Source organism: Brettanomyces bruxellensis, chromosome 9 (genome assembly GCF_011074885.1).
Source record: "Brettanomyces bruxellensis chromosome 9, complete sequence".
Taxonomy (NCBI): Eukaryota; Fungi; Ascomycota; class Pichiomycetes; order Pichiales; family Pichiaceae; genus Brettanomyces; species Brettanomyces bruxellensis.
This window is the reverse complement of record NC_054690.1, coordinates 834,428-852,492: the sequence shown is the minus strand read 5'-3', so window position 1 is coordinate 852,492 and position 18,065 is coordinate 834,428. Positions and strand designations below refer to the sequence as shown.

Below are 18,065 nucleotides of genomic sequence, written 5' to 3'. Positions count from 1 at the left end.
TAGAATAGATACTGTAGTGTAGAGGGTAATCTTTAAATCAAGAGAGGGCCTAGCACCTTCTTTTGGAATTAACATTCCGCTTTTCATACCAATGGTGTAGCGTCAATAGATGGCGGCTACCGGGAAAGGCAGGCGGAGATATATCTCTTGCTGAATAATGCCACGTACTTTTCTTAAATGCCGATTAATGAGGTTTTGAATTTTTCATGAGTTAACACGCGCTTTTTTAAGTTTTTCGCATTCTAATTTTTTTTCTCACCTGAAAAAAAACTGGCTTGGGTGAACTTAGAGTTAGTAGAACACAAATTCAGCCCCTATTGAAAACTGGGGTATGTGAGACACAGGACTTTTTCTATTTTATTTTATTTTATTTTTCCCCCGACCCCTTTGTACCAGTTTCTTGTCCCTTTGGGTTATATCCAAAATATAAATATATATAGGAGCATCTGAAACAGTCCTGGTATAGATACTTTTCTTCCGTAATATACACAATTTTAGATCCTACGGTGCACCAGTGATTTGTAACGAGGGCGAGAATTGGGGAAAATTATAGGATACAGAAATAACATAGAGGATATATACCATTTTTGACTTTGATTAGTGTTGGTCAACCGCATTTGTTTGAACCTAGGATCAGGAAGAGAAAAGAATACAAACAGGATTTCTGGTTATTCTTTGAGCTTCCACCGTTTGATAACGGCATACAAGGAGTTGCCGCTTCATTTAAGTTAGATAAAGTGAACACATAGAACAGGAGTGGTTACATGACCGCAAATACCAAGCATATACCAAAAGTACAATAAACATAGACTACATTCTTCAATACAGACTCGCAAATGTCAGATGAAATGTTTCGTTCGCCAAAGCCGCTAACGGCGTCCCGCGTTCGCAGTGATAGCGATCCTCAGTATCGATCATCTCTGGCCGAGAAGAGGATGGGGCGGTTGTTCAAGATGGCATCTTCACAATCTTCACAATCCTTACAGCAAGTACAACAACAAGGGCAGCAGCAAGTACAACAACAAGGGCAGCAGCATCAATTACAACAAACACAACAAACACAACAGACACAACAAACACAACAAACACAACAAACACAACATCAACAACATCAACATCATCAACTACCACACCAACAACTACCACCACACCAACAACTACCGCAACTACCACAACTACAACAACCGTTGGCATATGACGGCCTCTACTCACGTGCAAGAGCGTTTTCTACCACAGGTGTGGGATTAAATGGAGTGCACAGTACACATTCGACCCACGAATCGCACTCTTCGGGATCTACTACGCATTCCTCAGGTTCCTCGAAAAGCGGGCAGAGCTCGGCTACACCTTCCTCAAGCGGGTCGCCGTCAAGTCCCTCAAGCAGTGGCGCAAATTGTGCAAAGACACTTTCTATTTCACAAAGCAGACAGATTCAACCAGCGCGGAAAATGTCCTTTAGCCGGCCACCGGTGAAGGCGGGGGCAAGGCGGCCTTCCATGCATTCGCCACCGGGATCTTCTGCGTCATCGCAATGCTTGCTGCAGGTTCAGCAGGCGCAGAAGACGCAGAAGACGCAGCAGGGCACGCAGACGCAAATTCGGCGCCGGCACCAGGCTGCAGGCAGAAACATGCATGGAAGCCCAGGCGGCGGCCGATGCGGCACAGGTGCAGCAGTCGGCGGCGAGCAGCTTCTTCTTTTGGCCTCGAAATTTCACTTTGTGTACAAGGAGTGCATTTTGTTGGTGCGAAAACTCGGCCTAGATACCACAATCAGCCTGCAAGTGGGGTCTTACCCGAAGTTCGCTGCTCTTTTGGGTGCTGCGATTAGCTCCAAACAGCACTTTCCCGAATCAGCAGCCCAGAAAAAGTATCCCGAGCAGTATGCAGGCCCTCTTCTGGCAGCCTTGGTCACGTGCATGACGGATCTTCGCACTTTGATTGGCACGTTGGACTTGTCGCCGGCCGTATTGCAGTCTGGGGTCGAGCCAGAAGTTTTGCGGCTGGCATATTTCACGATTTACTCGTTGTTCATCGAGCTTGTCAACATGCACCGGATCCTGTCCCCTCAGATGAGGATTCTTCATCGGAGATCGCACTCCTCCAAGCAGCAGATCAAGGGCAGCCCGTTTGCTGCTCTTGCACGGTCCAAATCGATGTCTCTTCGCAAAAAATCATCCACCGTCTCGTCAACTTCGTTCCACTCGCGAGTCCCAAGTGTTCAGGGCGCAAAACAGCAAACTCAGTTTACTGTGGGTGGACTTTTGAGGCCTCCTTTGAAGATTGATACGGAAATTGGTCCGGTTCGGCGCCAGGACTCCGACCAGAGCTCAACAGGCAACTTTTCAGACGGTGCGATGCCAAATTCTGCATCTGTATCCTCGGCAGTCGACTCGACACCGGCAAACCTGCAAGGTGTGGGCGTTATCGATGACACAAAGTTGTACGAGCTCATTTCGCACACAATTCAGTCGGCACAGGTCGTGTTTACCAGCTGAATACGGCAATTGCCAAAAGTGCAAGTAGCACCGCGAAAAAAAACGATTCCGAGGACCAGGGCAAACCTGCAGAGCTCGATCACGTGGGCCAGAAGGTTAAGGAGATGACGGTACACTGCGTGGCATCCATGGACCAAACCAAGCGGATTAGTGCCACGCTCCGGGCTGTGCAGACCATGGACCACACTGATGATGAGAGCCAGAAGCGGCTGTATGAGGAAACAAATCTTTTCCTCAAGTCGATCATCAACGTGCTGGCTGCTACCAAAGGGGCGATCCACGACATTCCGGCATTAAACGAAGTGCGGGGAGCACTTTCGAACTTGACCAGGGCAACTAAGGAGTTGACTATCTGCTTGGAGACAAGTACGTTGAAAAAAACAGTCATGAACAATACATCCTCGGGCTCAAATCTCGTCGAGCAGCCCAGCTTGTCGTCAATTCCTTCAATGACAAACTTCCAGTACTTGACAGGCCAACAACAGCATCGTTCCCGGACCCCTTTGCGTACTTCCAAGCCACAGATCACACAGATTGCCACTTTAGGCCGCAGCTCACCTGTTCCGCCCCCTTCTAGTGCAATTCTCTCTCCCAGATCTCTTGCGAAAAAAACTCAGGCTGAAGTGAAAGATAGTGTATCGATGCAGCAGCATATTCTTGACATGAAGGCTGCCTCCTCGATGCATGCGGAGCGTTCTCCAATGAAAACGCCGCTTACTACACCTTTAGCCGCATCGATCGGCCCGGCTGCGGCCTCGGCAGTGCTGCCTAATGCAACAAATGCCCAGAGTACGGCAATGAATGCTCACGATCTTGAGCGGAATCCGTTTGACAGGCAGATGGGAAATGTCAAGTAGGCAGAGCATGAATGGGACGTGTAACATTGACATGTAGAAATATAGAAAGGAGGAATGAAGGATCAAGGGAGGGGGAGAAATCGCTCACCTTGTGTCAACATAGAAATATAAAGGGGGACTGGAAATTATGAAGGTGATTGAACCAGTATATACCAACATACATAGAAATATAAGTAAAGAGATGAAATATGTAGGATGGAGAGTGTGGAATGGAAGGTAAATGGAAAGTGTAGAAAGGAAAGTAAACTGTGATATCAATAATACAAACGACACATTACAATAGCCATACAATTAACATAAAAATAAATATAAATATAGCAGAAGCTAGGTGGAACGGTAGAAAGTGGATATAATACAATTAAGAAAAGACCAAACATGAAACAAACATAACTGAAAACATTAATCCCCGAATGTCTCAACTGGAAATCATCTCGTATTCCTCACTGTTAGGTCTCCTCTTTCGTCCAAATGCTCTTCTCAATCTCGAAAACAATCCGACGTCCTTCTTCCCCTTGCTGGTTTTAAAGTTAGAAACATCAAGCGATTCGGCAATCCCAGAATTTTCCACATTCGCCTCCTCGTCACAAACCAGCGCTGTACCATGCACAGAAAGAACATCAACGGGTCTCCACCTCTTAAGCAAAAGCGAGTTCGTCACAACACTCACAGAAGAACATGCCATGGCAGCTGATGCAAACATTGGATGCATGTGGAGGCCGAATGGAACAATCAAGAATCCCATGGCAAGCGGAACCATCACCAAGTTGTAAATGATTGCAAGAACGAAGTTCGTGCGTATAACCTGAAAGGTCTTCTTGGATATTTCTAGTGCGTTGAAAACAGAAGACATCGACGAATTAGCCACAATAGACTCATCTTTCTCCGAAGAAAGCAACACTATGTCTGCAGATGACATCGCCACATCCGTTCCCGTGGCAACAGCTATTCCAACATCTGCCTCCACCAAAGCTGGAGCATCGTTGATTCCATCACCCACAAAAGCCACAGTATGGCCTTGCTGCTGCAAAAGTTCAACATACTGAATTTTCTGCTCGGGAGACGAGCTTGCAAACACGTTAGAGGTTGGAATACCAACTTTGGCAGCTACATACTGGGCTGTGCGTGCATTATCGCCTGTAACCATCGCAACACTGTAACCGTTCGATTGCAATGCATTTATAGTTGCAGTTGCATCCTGCCGTATCGTGTCCTTAAACTCCATATATCCGCAATACTCGTTGTCCACAGATATGTGGCAAACCGTGCCAATATGCTCATTACGCATTGCACCAGCCATATTCTCGAAATCAGTCTCTCCCTTGAGCTTCGTGTCGCTAAAAAGCTTTTCACTACCAATTCTCAGCTGCCTAGAACTGTCCTCACCTGCAACTCTAACTATAGCTGTAATTCCAAGACCGCCTTTTGCCTCGAGACCTTCAATTGACACCAAAGCCGGATCCACAAGGCTGTTTTGCTCCATCACATCCTTCACACCGCTAACAATTGCCTTTGCAACCGGATGCTCACTATTCTGCTCAACGGCATATAGCATGCTCCAAAGAATCTCTTCCTTCAGACTCAAAGCCCCAAAAAACTTGTGGTCTGCAAGTGTCATTTTTCCAGCAGTGATGGTGCCTGTCTTGTCAAAAACAACGGTATCCAATCCGCTCGTTGACTCCAACACTTCACCACCTTTGATCAAAATTCCATTCGTGGCTCCAACTCCAGTACCAACCATAACTGCAGTAGGAGCAGCAAGTCCAAGTGCGCAAGGACATGCGACAACAATTACAGAGATTGCAACCTGGAGAATCTTGGAGAACATCACGTGATCGCCGCTTTTGCTCTTGAATGTGGCTGGGATATCGTCCAGGTGTGCAACCCAGGTGTAGAAACACCAGAAAAAGAACGTGAATAGTGAAAGAGAGAGGATCGTTGGCACAAATTTGGCTGCAATTGCATCTGCAAACCTCTGCACGGGTGCCTTTCTCATCTGTGCATCTTTCACAAGATTCACAATCTGCTGCAATTGTGTGTCTTGCCCAACAAGTTCGACCGACATGTACATAGTGGAGGTGACGTTCACAGAACCACCAATGAGCTTTGAGCCCACTTTTTTCACCACAGGAAGCGATTCTCCGGTGAGAAGTGATTCGTCAACATCGGATTCGCCAAAAATACAAACACCATCGGCGGGAATCGAAGACCCAGGAAGAATAATCACGATATCAGATTTCTGCAACAAGTCCACCGGTATTTCCCGCTGAACAATACCGCTTAATGCCGAATTCTGCTCACCCGACGTGACAGACTTGTCAAGACCCTTGAAAGACTCCGGATTGGCCACAATGACACACTTATCCGGGGTGAGGGAAAGCAACTTGGATAATGCTGTGGATGTATTTCCCTTGGCCCGGCTTTCCGCCCATTTTCCCAACGACACAAACGAGAAAAGCATCACCGAAGTATCGAGAATAAGCTTTGGTGATTCCATTGAGCTGACTGCAAAGGCCTGGATTATGATGAATACAGAATATATATAGACGATCGAGGTCGATGTGCAAATGAGTGTATCCATGGTTCCAGATCCGTGCTTGAATGCTTTATAAGAGTTGATGTAAAACCTTCTTCCAAGCCAAAACTGCACGTATGTTCCCAAGATGAACTCCACAAGCACATCCAAGTACAATCCGTGGCCGATATTCAGCTGCATGTGGCACTTGCTTCTAATTAGTGGGAAAATCGTTTCAAGAAAGATTATGGGGACACCAAATAGAAGAAGCTTAAAGAAGTTATTCTTCCAGTATTGAATATCTTTCACCTTGGAAAGCAACTCCAACTGCGTACTTTTATCAACACCATTGTCTATGTTGACATCAAAACCACAGTCTTCAATTGTGTCCACTATATTTCTGATTCCTGTGAGTGACGGCTTAAATTCTATGTAGGCCTCATTTGTGGAAAGCGAAACAGTGCACGATATAACTCCGGGAAGTTGAGAAACCTGCTTTTCGATGATATTTGAGCAATTTGAGCAGGTCATGCCAAAAACCTGGATGGTAACTGATTGCTTATCAACCGAAGCATTATGATTGTGTGCTGAAGTTTCATTCTCAGATGCAGTGCTTTTAACAGTGGCCTCAAAACCAACATCTTCAACCACAGAAGCCAAATTTTCTGGCTTGACTTCTTGCGTATGCTCAACTACGGCTTCTTCCGTTATTAGTGACACATTCACTGATTTAACACCTTCCACGTCTTTCAATGCCTTGGTTATCGTGTTGACACACGCGCTGCACATCATTCCACCTATGGTAAGCGAAGTCTTGAGATTGCTGTTGTCATCTTCATTTGAAAAATGCGACTTTTCATCTTCCAACTCCTCTGTTTTCACCAGTGTGGCCTCAAAGCCAACATCTTCGACAGCATCCTTTAAAACTTCTGGTTTTACCAAACTGGTATGCACCACGACGGCATCTTCCGTCATTAACGACACCTCTGCACTATCAACACCTTCTACTGATTGAAGAGCATTTGTGACCGAATTCGTGCAGGCCGAACACGTCATTCCACCAACTAATATATGCGTTTTATATTTTGTAGTCATCTGTATGTTTACTAAGTGCTAAATTCTAAAATGGCAGCCGAACTAGTAATAGTTGTGAAGCCGATATATGCGAAAAATCCAATGCTGATAAGCTGACAACCAACTTGAATAATTATAACTATGACTTGTAAGTTGGGCTTAAATAAAAAGCGTTCGTTCAATGCAGTGAAATTCGCATAAATAACACAGTAAGTAACGAAATATGATGAAAAGTGGCAAAATAAATCACTTGCAAATATAATAAAATGAAAGATTAAATCCTGTTTCCGAAAGAACCGATATGAACCGATAACCTTTGCCCTGAGTAATAAAGTTGCTTAAAGCACAGTTCTGTCGGGAGCAACAAGAGAGTGTGCCTGCTGATATGCCGATAATATAAATAAGATGCTAAGTTACCAGTATCCTGACATATATGAGAGCAATACGATCAGAAAGAGAAAAAAAGAAAGTGAAATATTAAAAAAAAATTGTATATATATATGAAAAGCCCATCATCCCGAATGGATAATAATAAGATTATCGGATGCACAGATACAATGGGATGGGCATGATGCTCTGGTTTAATTAAATTCAAATTTTATTCTACTCATTGAAAATTCGTTTTCCCGATATTATTACAATATATAATTTTCCTGATTTTTTTTTTTCTCAACCTCCGCTAATTCCGCCAGATGCAGATGGGCCAAACCGCGCCAATGCATTGTTCCAGATCGTCGGGACGAAATTCAACTGTTTGAATTGGGCCTTTCGTTTAGACTGGTTCTTTCGTTCTAATCAAAGTACTCTTTTCATCCACAGCAGCCAGCTGTCAAAAGAAAATTGTTCATAGAAAAAGTACCAACATTATGGATTCTTCCAAATGATTGCGTATTCGTGTATTAAAATGCTTTCAGTTAGTTCTTTTCACGGTACTGTAGAGCTTATATTCCTTAATCATGGCAACAGAAACCAAGCAGAGGACCGAGACAGAAGTGGCAAAAACGTAAGAATACCAACATCCAATGCCGTAAGACTCAATCATGGCATTTACACCCCATTGAGGCGCACCAGATCTTATATATTGAGAATTGTGGAGAGCCCTATTGATGACTTTGGCCAATTGGCGTTCAGACACATCAGAAGGTTTGCTAAGTGTCAATTTAGCAACCATCTGGTGAGAAAGAACAAGCGTGAAAATCTGAGACCCCAAAGAAGTGCCCAAAACAGAGCCAATTCCCCTAAAAGCATACTGAATAGAGGTAACAGAAGACTGAAAATCAAGTGGAACTGCAGCAATAAGCGCCAATAGAGTCACAGTGAGCAAAGACGAGTAGGACATCTCTGGGATCACATTCAAGAGATACTGCTCAATAGTAGTGGGTTTAGTTTTCAAGCCAAACGGATATGTACGGGCAAGAAGCCAAACCAAGCCCAAAGATCCAATTGCGTTGACTATCATACTGAAATTCCAGTATTTGCCAGTCCACTTCATGTAGAAACCAGATCCAACCGAGGCAATAGAACCCATAACAATCATGGGAACCATTCTCCAGCCGATTTCCTCCGAGTTGAGCCCGGAAACCGTAGAGAGATAGATCGGGTAGTAGTATAAAATAACGTAAATGTACATAGTGCCAAACCAGTTAGAGAGTGACGAACCAAGCACCGACCGGTCCTTGAGAAGCCGGATTGGGACAATTGGCTCTTTGACAGTTGTCTCAAAGTGGATGAAGGCTGTAAGAGATGCAAGGAAGAGGACGGCAACTATAGCAACGGAAAAAGCCGATTCAAAGGTGAAGGAGGTCAAGACGATGAAAAGAGAAAGCATTAGCGAGAGTGAGACGATTCCTGAAACGTCCACATGTGTGAATTTCTCAGCTAGTGAGGACTGGGCGATCACATTGGCCTCTGGATTGCTCTTGACAAGTTTCGGAAGATGCAAACTGTATGCAATTAGAGCAAAACACGACACACCTATGGGAACCTGGAACCAGAATGCAAGCCTCCATCCAAAGCGATGTGCAATCCAGCCACCTACAGTACCGCCGACTGCAGATCCCAAAGCATAGAAAGTGTTTCCAAGACCTTGAAATACACCTCTTTTCCTCAATGGAATCAGATCGCTCATTATGATTGTTCCAAGCGTGTTTAAGCCGCCGGCAAAGCCAGACAAGAACCGACCAATCACAAACGAGGTGGTGGTCTTGGCGGTTGCACACTGCAAACACCCAACTGTGAAAACCAAGATGCAACCTTGAAGCATTGGCTTGCGGCCGAAAATATCCGATAATCGACCCATCGGCTGGACGATCGACGTAGAGAGCAAATATGCCGTCGTAATCCACGAAATGTACGGTATGGCATCCAAATCGCTCGCAATATCCGCCACCAATGTCGAAAGAATCGTCGAATCTAGTGCTGCAAGAAAGATCAACGAAAACACAGATCCCAAAATTACTGTAAGTTGTGCTTTTGGCACGAGATATCCACCATTTGCATCCTGAGTGTCATCCTGGCTCAGATTAGACGCCTCACCTAATTGGTCACTTGCTTGGCTGCTTATCCGATGAGCTATCGACCCATATTCACCAGCTGAAAAGGCACCATCCTTACGACTATGCCTGCTAACAGTATCCAACACATCTTCAGCCACTATTCCTGCAAGAGATGTTGATGTCACTTTTGTAAGTTCCGCTGATCCTTGTGCATTCACAGCCTGGGATTCGAACCTTGAATCATTCGAAAGAAAGGGTTGAACCTCATTGTCGTCACTGCCTGAAACGGCTGATTCTGAATCTGTAATCGACAAATTGTCTTCCGCTATCATCATATGCTAGAACTACGAAACTGTTCCGTTTCCTGCCGCTGATTCCAATATTCCTACAAATGCAATGTATATTCGGTTTCTTCCGATCAAATGATGCTGTATAAATGTCAAATTTGGACGCAACTTCAACATAAATTGTGGATGTGCACTGAAACGAATTCATCCGATCGAATCTCGCAAAATCCGGCATTGTGGCTTCGCTGTTTTATTTTTATTTTATTTTATTGTCAGACTAATATTCCATTTTCCATTCTATTCGGCTAATTTTTTCGCACTATTCCGTTTGAGACATTACCTAGCAAAAAAAAGCTGCCCCAGGCCTAAATTATTTCCTATAAGTATACGACAGACATAATTTTCAAAGGACTTAAAGGCATGTGGGAAACCAGAAACACTTAGAAACATTAGTATCACTAGAAACATTAGTATCACTAGAAACACGAGAAGTACTCGATGCACCAAAAACACTAGAAACGCTAAAAAAACTCAAGGAGATCACACGTACTCCCTTTCCTAATTATATTTCGCAGTTATCCGGAATATTTAGTATAACTATCCAATTATTTGTACAGATTTCTAATATCCATTACACATTCTATTCTGCTTCCTCCACCACAACAGACTCTTCTCTACTCTTTTGCTTCTTTTCGAGCTTCGGCTCTCTCACGTTCTCTTTTAGCTTTCTCTTCTGTCTGCTTTTTTCTATATTCTTTCTCTTCCTTATCATCCATTTCCTTAGTCCAAGAATCTCCCCAATGTTTATCCACAGAAACTTCAACATCCAAGGTTTCCTTCAAGAATTTCCGAAGCTTTTTGCTAAACCGTGCATTCTGATACTCTGGCTTCTTCAATATGATTATAAGTACTCTATAAAGATTTGTGGACCGCAATGCTGATATTAGTGGTGGATTATAATTCACGGCTTCATCCACCAACGGGTTCAACAGGCTAATTTTCTGCTTGTAGTCAATTTTTGGTTTTGCATTCTCTTTATCATTCTTTTCTCCATCATTCTTTTCTCCATCTTCTTCTTCCCCATCATCCTTTTCCCCATTATCTTCTTCTCCATCATCCTTTTCTTCATCATCCTTTTTTCCATCCTCCTTTTCTCCATCCTCCTTCTCTTTACCCACCTTGCTCTTTTTCCCTCCCTCATCTAGTGGTCCCAACACAATAGCCTGAATTTTCGCTCTCAACTTGGAGTACACCTTTTTTGCATTGTTAGCTTCTTTGGAAAGCACCACAGAACTTGGTATGGTTTTTACATCCACTATTCCCGAGTCCACATTCACTATATCCTCACCCCAATCATCAGATTCCTCGGATTCCTCAGATTGTGATTCAGAGCTCGATTCAACTTTTGGTGTTGCTTTTGACTTTGGTTTAGAACTAGATCTTGATTTTGGTGTGCTAGATCTTGCTCTCGTCCTCGAAGAGGCAAGAGCAACCGTTGGGGAGGATTTGACCTTCTTTCTACTTCCAGCAGATGATGAAACGGCCTTCCTCTTCACGTTTGCTCTGGAAGATGATTTTCCATTCGGCTTTGTAGAATTTTTACTATTCGAGGCTGGTGACCTAGACTTACTCTTTGATATTTTCTTCTCGGCAGCTTCTGGCTTTTTTGCTGGCTCTTCTATTTCCTCTTCTTGTTCTTCAATCTCCTCTGCCTCTGGCTCTGCTGGCTTTCCTTCACTTCCATATTTGATAAAGTCATCCGCACTTAACTCCTTGTTATAAGCCAATTTGTACGCTTCAGTCAATTTCTTCCCTTTTGCGGTCTTTTTCGCCACGTAGTTGCCTGTTTTGTCCGGAATCTCACCTTTTTTGACAAGATAATCAGCAACTTGCTCCTCAGATAATGGCTTTAAGTCATTCGTTGAGCACCACGTATATTCATCATCTCCATAAAATTTCACGCATATACTTTCACCATGATCCCTTGAACCTTTACCATTTCTCCTTCTGCTCCTACTTCTGCTTGTCGACTTGGAGGAAACTGTTTTTGGCTTTAGATTCTGTATATGCTCTGGAAGAAGCGAAAAATCAACAACTCGTGTCGGCCATTCAGGAAAACCTTTGATCTTGGTCAATACGAGATCTCCTGATTTATACTGTGTACTCGTAGACATTTTGTACCCGACTTTCCTATGCTATGTAAAGAGAATACTTCGATATGTCGGAAATATGTCTTAAAACAGAACAACGTGTGTTTACGAGTGGATTTTTAGCGATTGAAAGCCAAGGAAAAGATGGTTCGACGCGTCTTCAATATCTATTTTTCATACTGTATTTTCTACTTTTTTCATTTTTATTATTATTTTTTTTTTGAGCAGCAGGGGGTTCGAAAGCAGGACTTAGCAATGCTTACCGGCGGCTACCTGCCTGTCATAAAAATAGTAATACATGAACATAATTCATCTTAATAATGCATTTGTTCACATAGTTTGCCCCCATATGATAAATGCACCCATACAAATAACACAAATAAATTTACAAGCAAAGAATGCTTCATTTAGTGTTTCTCTGCTTTGAGGTTGAAATACTTCTGGTATTATCATTGAATTCAACTTAGAGTTAACAAAACATGATTCATGCAATCAAACACTTCAGCAGACAGAACTGAACCGCAATAAGTTTGTGATAAAATAGCACCACATGGAAATAATCATTTGTTAAATACGGTTTTTAAAGAATATCACTTAACGAGAGGAGACAATATCAAGAAGACGGGATCTGACACTCATTTATTTCAATGAACTCATGGAGAGATCTCAGAGTTGAATTGTTACGTAATAACCGCTGGCGGTGAAGTTATAAGCGGGAAAAAAAGCGGAAAAGTCGGGTAGGATCTCCGAAAACTAGAATTTGAAACGAAAAATACGAGTGGCCCACTACTCAGCAAGAAAATACAACATCTGAGTGAAACCAAAAAAATTTGACTTGGGCAGAGCGACGTAAAAAAAGAAAAGCAGCAAGTGCATTATACGGCAAACAAAATAAATTACAACTCTTGGCACATGCCGGTCAACGGTTGGATCTTTCGGTCCACGCGGCCGCCTTAATTTGGACAAATAAATGGCGAATTGACAAAGTGTAGTACAATATAATGGCAAGCGGCATATCCCCTTTATCTAATAACGGTGCTCTCTGATTCGTTTGGTGGCATTTCTATTCTTTTCACCCGCAATTTACGCTGGGAAACAATTCCACAGATTACTTTGTCTGAGAAATTAAATTCAAATTGCATTAAATTCATTAAATTACGGACTGCTCGGGACCCAGAAAAATTTTTTCGAGTCTGGAGATTGGAGTCATACTGAATATAGGTAGGGCGCTTGATGCAGGATGTGGGATGGATAGAGTTACTCCAATGGATATTCGAAAAGTGCAAAATAACACAAAACTGGTGGCATAAAGTAGGAGAATCCAACAGTTTGTAATTTACGAAAATCTTAAAATTAAAAAGACATCAATTTATGAAGACAAGAGTGAGCATGATAATGTATTCCAAGTAAATGTCGATAGATTTACAAGAAACTTCTGCATCACTAATATATCACCACTATATTACATCACCGAAACTGTCTTCTTCCTATTGCTCCTAAATTTACCCCCGACCCAATTTCCTGCCTCCATTATCTTTTTCGTCACCGTTATCCATTCATTCCGTGTATTTACTTTTCTACCTTTATCGTACTTCCTCAAATTTTTTATTTACTCAATCCGAAATTTTTCTTCTTTCATTACTTCATTATTTTTTCTCTCACGAATTTTTTTTCTCTGTCCGCTCTCGAATAATTTCTTCCTGCCGTGTTTCTCTCTTTTACTGGCCGTATTCCGTCCCACTCTCATTTTGCTTCTTTTATATTTCTAAACTTCTTTTGCCTCTTAGTTTCTTACTTTTTCTCTCTTCCTTTTCACTTTTTACGTCTTAAACATCGCAGGTCGACTCATATATTCAAATAAGTTCTCACAATGTTCCCAGCTGGAGTTATTGCCGTTTTGGTCATCGTTGGTGTTATTGGTAGGTAGTGAAATCTTTAATTGCTATACACAGGATAAATTCTAATTTGACGATGATTGGGGTTTCCAAGTATTCGTGGTTACACCTTTGATGTTTTCAATAGAGTATATGATGCAGGAAATGCGCTAAATATGGTGCAATGAGACAGCTTTGGGTGATTTGTTGACCTTTTTGCCCTCCTTTACTACTGCTAAACATTCATTTCAGTGGTGAGACTGCTCTTAAGATTTGCACAAGTCTGGTTTGCCGTCTATGCTCTTACTTCTATCCATCGGTGTTTTGCTCTTCGTGTTAATCAACAACTCATACTAACATAAACTACGTTTCCAGCCATCTCTATGTTCTCTTACTTCACCAACAAGAAGCTTAAGGCAAGAAAGTCGAAGCATGCAGGCCGTAACTGAGAAAGTTAGCCGTATCCATCTGGAGGACAAAAGTGTCTCGGGCTTTAGGTCAGCTTTTACGAACTTTGCGAAAGCATGAAGAAAAACGAGCATTTGATATTATTGAAAGTCGTTTCCTCGTTTTAAGTGATACCAGGAAGATGCATGTGTTAGAAGTCAGTGCTTGTTTAATTGAGTATGCAAGCTTTTGGCTGTTGGCTTATGTTTCTTCCGTTTTAGCTGATTCTAAGGTTGAGGCAACCCTTCTTAGTATGGATGCAGTAATGCTACTTTGTTCAGTATAGATCGATTCTACATACAACTTGTGGTCTTTGTTTTCGCGGTGTGTCAAATTCTTGTCGTCCATAACTTTATTTTTGTTGCTTATCATACTTTGTTTTCTCTTAATAGCTACTTTTTTTATGTTACAAGTTTAATACCATTTTGCAGCTTGGAGTATTTGGCCTCTCTTTATCCTGTACTGTAAAAACGTTCAATCTGCCAGCCAGCCAGACTTTACCGATTAATGCCGCCTCCTGAAAGCAGCATTGTTGTCGGCGTTATTGTTTTGAAATTATCACTATTATTGTAACAGCATTATTTATTTACTTATTTATTTTATTTATTTACTGAAATTTCCTTCCTTTCTTTTTTCTTTCTGCTTTCTTTGATTTTCCTCCCCGGAGAAGCCGAATCCACGGGGGCCAGAAGTATGGAAACTAGAAAAAGAGAGTGGACCAATTAAATGGTGGTGTCACCTGGTTGCGAATTGCAGCCGAATTTTTTTTTCTCTTTGTTTTCAGAACAGCAAAAAAAAGAAAAGAAGAAAAATGAAAACTAGCAATTACAAAACTCGCTGGTTGGTGTAGAGATGCCGATGCCGCCGTAAAATCGGGGGGAAAAAAGCGTATTCTTGCTGATCATTGGAACGCCTCAAAGGTCGCGTTTCCGCTTTAAGTGAGCGGGCGACGAAATAGGCAAATTGGTTGATTAACCGAAACAGGCAGGTAGCGCAGAGACATTTTTCAGCGCCATAAATGAAGGGGATTGGTATAATGTCGCAGGAGAAAGAGAGCGCTTGGGGTTATGCAGGCAAAAGTTGGTTGCGCTTATCAAGCCGGCGCGGCATGAGGTCCGTGTGCGCAGAAGCCCCAGAAAGGCGCTGGGAGAAATGAGTGGACAAAGTTCAGCTTCGGTAAACCTTTTTTTTCCAATTTTATTTTTAGGTTTTCTCTTTCTTTCTCGCAAGCGAGCAGCAAGGAATTTCTAAGAGTAACGTATTTGTCCTGAAATTCTTTTTTTTCCTTCAGCCTAATAATAAGAGACTAAATTTTTTCCCCTTTTTCAAAATAAATATTTTTTCCCTCCTAATTCATCCTTTCCCTGTAAACAACACTTTAACGAATTAGTCTCTCTTTCCCTTTTGGGTTTATCCTTCTTTTTAATCGACCATTGCCTTAGTTTAGCACGAATATATTTGGTGAACCACGCTGAGCTCAATTGACATAGCATATAACAAGTAAGTATGAGAATTTGACCATACATTTGGCGGGGCATCTTTTTATTTATTTATTTTGTTTCATTTAATTTGTTTGGTGGGAATAGTACGCCTGCGACATTTTTCATGGTGTTTCGGGACATTTCGGCATTTCTGAGTCTCTAGTCACGATTAATTCATCAAAGGGGGGATTCGGACACGTTGGGAATTCATATGGAATGAACGTGAAGGTGGAATATGAACTTCTGCGAGTGATAAAAGTGTTTTAAAGGGGAGAAAGGTGCAGGACCGGAAAAAAACTTGGAGAAAATGTGGAAAACAAAGGAAAGCTGATCTCCCTTGATAAATTTGAGTAAGATGAAGTGGCGTATGAAGTGGATTGAAGCCGGAGATGCGTTGGTTACTTTCAAGCCGAATGGTGAGATGAGGTGATCCGAGATGAGATGATCCGAGATGAGATGGAATGAAAGATAATGAAATAGAAAGAGATGGAAAAAACGAAATGGAACAAGTCAAATGGAGAGAAAGAAATAGAAAGGAGGAAATGAAATGGAGGCAATGAAAATAATTAAGAATAAGAACACAAATGAAACTAAAGGAATAAGGAAATTCAAGAAATGCCTAAATAAAACGCGATGCATAAATACTAACACAAAAACCTAATCCAGTGTCTACGATACCTAAACAAGAACCAGCGCTCACAAAGGAGGAGCCAGGTAGTGTGGCAAACAGTAATGGCGGCGCCGGAGTGGACTCTGGCGCCGTTGCCGGGGCGGCTACCGGCGAACAGAGTAACGCAGGCGGGGATGCGGGCGCTGAGGACGCAGAAAGCAAAGCCAGCGCCAGCGGCCACGAGAACGACGGCACCAACGCGCAGGAGAAGTCGGGAAACAAGCGCGAGAGGAGAAAAATCGAAATTAAGTTCATCCAGGAAAAATCAAGGCGTCACATCACTTTCTCAAAAAGAAAAGCCGGAATCATGAAAAAGGCATACGAACTTTCTGTGCTTACGGGAACGCAAGTGTTACTTTTGGTTGTGAGTGAAACCGGTTTGGTTTATACATTTACAACTCCTAAATTGCAACCTTTAGTTACGCGCCCGGAGGGAAAGAACTTGATTCAGGCATGCCTTAATGCGCCAGAGGAGCCTACGCCGGAAGAGGAGGAGCAGCAGGCGCAGGCACAAGCGCAAGCACAGGCGCAGGCCCAGCAGCAGCAGCAACAACAACAGCAGATGCCGCAGGCGCAGGTCCCACAGGGTGCGCAGGCGCCACAGCAGCCGCAGATGCCCGGCCAGCAGCAAGGCCCGCACCCGCAGTCGCAACTCCCTCCGCCTCCGCACCAGGGGCAATACAACGTGCCTCCACAGATGGCCGGCGGCTATTTGAATCCAAACGACCAGGGAAACTACTATATGGGCTTCGGGGGTAATCAGGGCTACAATTAGGCGGTACACCATTTTTTTCCTTTTTGCTTTTTTCTGGTTTCGTTTCTAGCTTTTTTAGCTATGCATTTAGCTTATTCTAGGTTTTTTAGCTATGCTTTTAGCTTTGTTCTAGGTTTTTCAGCTATGCTTTTAGCTTGTTCTAGCGTTTTCAGCTATGCTTTTAGCTTGTTCTAGCTTCTCTTCCTCTGCTTGGCTTGCTGCCACACCTAGTCTCGTTCCAGTTTCCTTTTTCTTGTTGTTTTCCTTCCACTTTCTTCCGGTCGTCGTGTCGTTTCTTTCTTTTTATTTCCTTTTGTATTCTGCTTGTGCGGGGCAGGCGGCTCTGTCCGGCATGCCACCTCCAGCCGAATCTGGTGTTGAGCGTTTCTTTTTCGCTGGCTTCTGACCTCCATGTATAGTTTATTTTCATTCAATTTTGAGATATGATTAAAGTTCACGAGCAGTTTTTCCTGTGCTAGTGTAAGGGCATTTGGGATAGAAAGTTTCAAAGTGGATGCGTAAATTGTAAAAATACAGATCAGTCTGATGGGTTCGCCAATCTCTACATTCTCCCTGTATACGATTAATTTGGAAATTCAGATCCCAATTGAGCCAACTCATTTTTTTTCCAGATTTTCTCTTTTCCCTTTTTCCAGGGGTTTCCTTTTTGCTCTTTCCCTTTTCCTTTTTGCTTTTTGCTCTTTCCCTTTTCCTTTTTCGGTAGTCCTTCTTTGAAGCGTTTGCTTGGCTTCATTACTCATACCAGCTTTCTCCACTTGCAGCATCCAAAATTTTATAGAACCTTAAACTTTTGCCCTAGTATAATTTAGGAATGCCATAGTTGTTAAAGTAATAGAATCAATTTAATATCAGACTCCGGGTAATCAAGATACAGGCATGGGCTTATCAGGAAATTTGACATTCTCTTATCCGTATACATAAGCTGACATATATGATATTCAGGCTTGA

General features: G+C 42.7%; 5 protein-coding genes across 5 annotated transcripts; 2 read left to right on the top strand and 3 right to left on the bottom strand.

Moving 5' to 3' along the window:
* Positions 1 to 836: 836 nt before the first annotated feature.
* Positions 837 to 3,352, top strand: BRETT_002253 (uncharacterized protein; the record flags this gene model as incomplete). The annotated part of the gene is made up of 2 exons (XM_041280788.1): positions 837 to 2,482; positions 2,515 to 3,352. The coding sequence occupies 2 exons, from the start codon at positions 837 to 839 to the stop codon at positions 3,350 to 3,352; spliced, it is 2,484 nt and encodes an 827-aa protein (XP_041138579.1).
* A 415-nt stretch (positions 3,353 to 3,767) lies between these two features.
* Positions 3,768 to 6,959, bottom strand: BRETT_002252 (uncharacterized protein; the record flags this gene model as incomplete). Its single annotated transcript, XM_041280787.1, has 1 exon — positions 3,768 to 6,959. The coding sequence occupies one exon, from the start codon at positions 6,957 to 6,959 to the stop codon at positions 3,768 to 3,770; it is 3,192 nt and encodes a 1,063-aa protein (XP_041138578.1).
* An 889-nt stretch (positions 6,960 to 7,848) lies between these two features.
* Positions 7,849 to 9,765, bottom strand: BRETT_002251 (uncharacterized protein; the record flags this gene model as incomplete). Its single annotated transcript, XM_041280786.1, has 1 exon — positions 7,849 to 9,765. One exon carries the CDS (start codon positions 9,763 to 9,765, stop codon positions 7,849 to 7,851), a length of 1,917 nt encoding a protein of 638 aa, XP_041138577.1.
* A 629-nt stretch (positions 9,766 to 10,394) lies between these two features.
* On the bottom strand, positions 10,395 to 11,894 carry BRETT_002250 (uncharacterized protein; the record flags this gene model as incomplete). The annotated part of the gene is made up of 1 exon (XM_041280785.1): positions 10,395 to 11,894. One exon carries the CDS (start codon positions 11,892 to 11,894, stop codon positions 10,395 to 10,397), a length of 1,500 nt encoding a protein of 499 aa, XP_041138576.1.
* Positions 11,895 to 13,740: 1,846 nt separating this feature from the next.
* BRETT_002249 (uncharacterized protein) lies at positions 13,741 to 17,117 on the top strand (the record flags this gene model as incomplete). The annotated part of the gene is made up of 7 exons (XM_041280784.1): positions 13,741 to 13,789; positions 14,120 to 14,185; positions 14,227 to 14,442; positions 15,044 to 15,111; positions 15,176 to 15,356; positions 15,582 to 15,599; positions 16,339 to 17,117. 7 exons carry the CDS (start codon positions 13,741 to 13,743, stop codon positions 17,115 to 17,117), a joined length of 1,377 nt encoding a protein of 458 aa, XP_041138575.1.
* Positions 17,118 to 18,065: the final 948 nt, after the last annotated feature.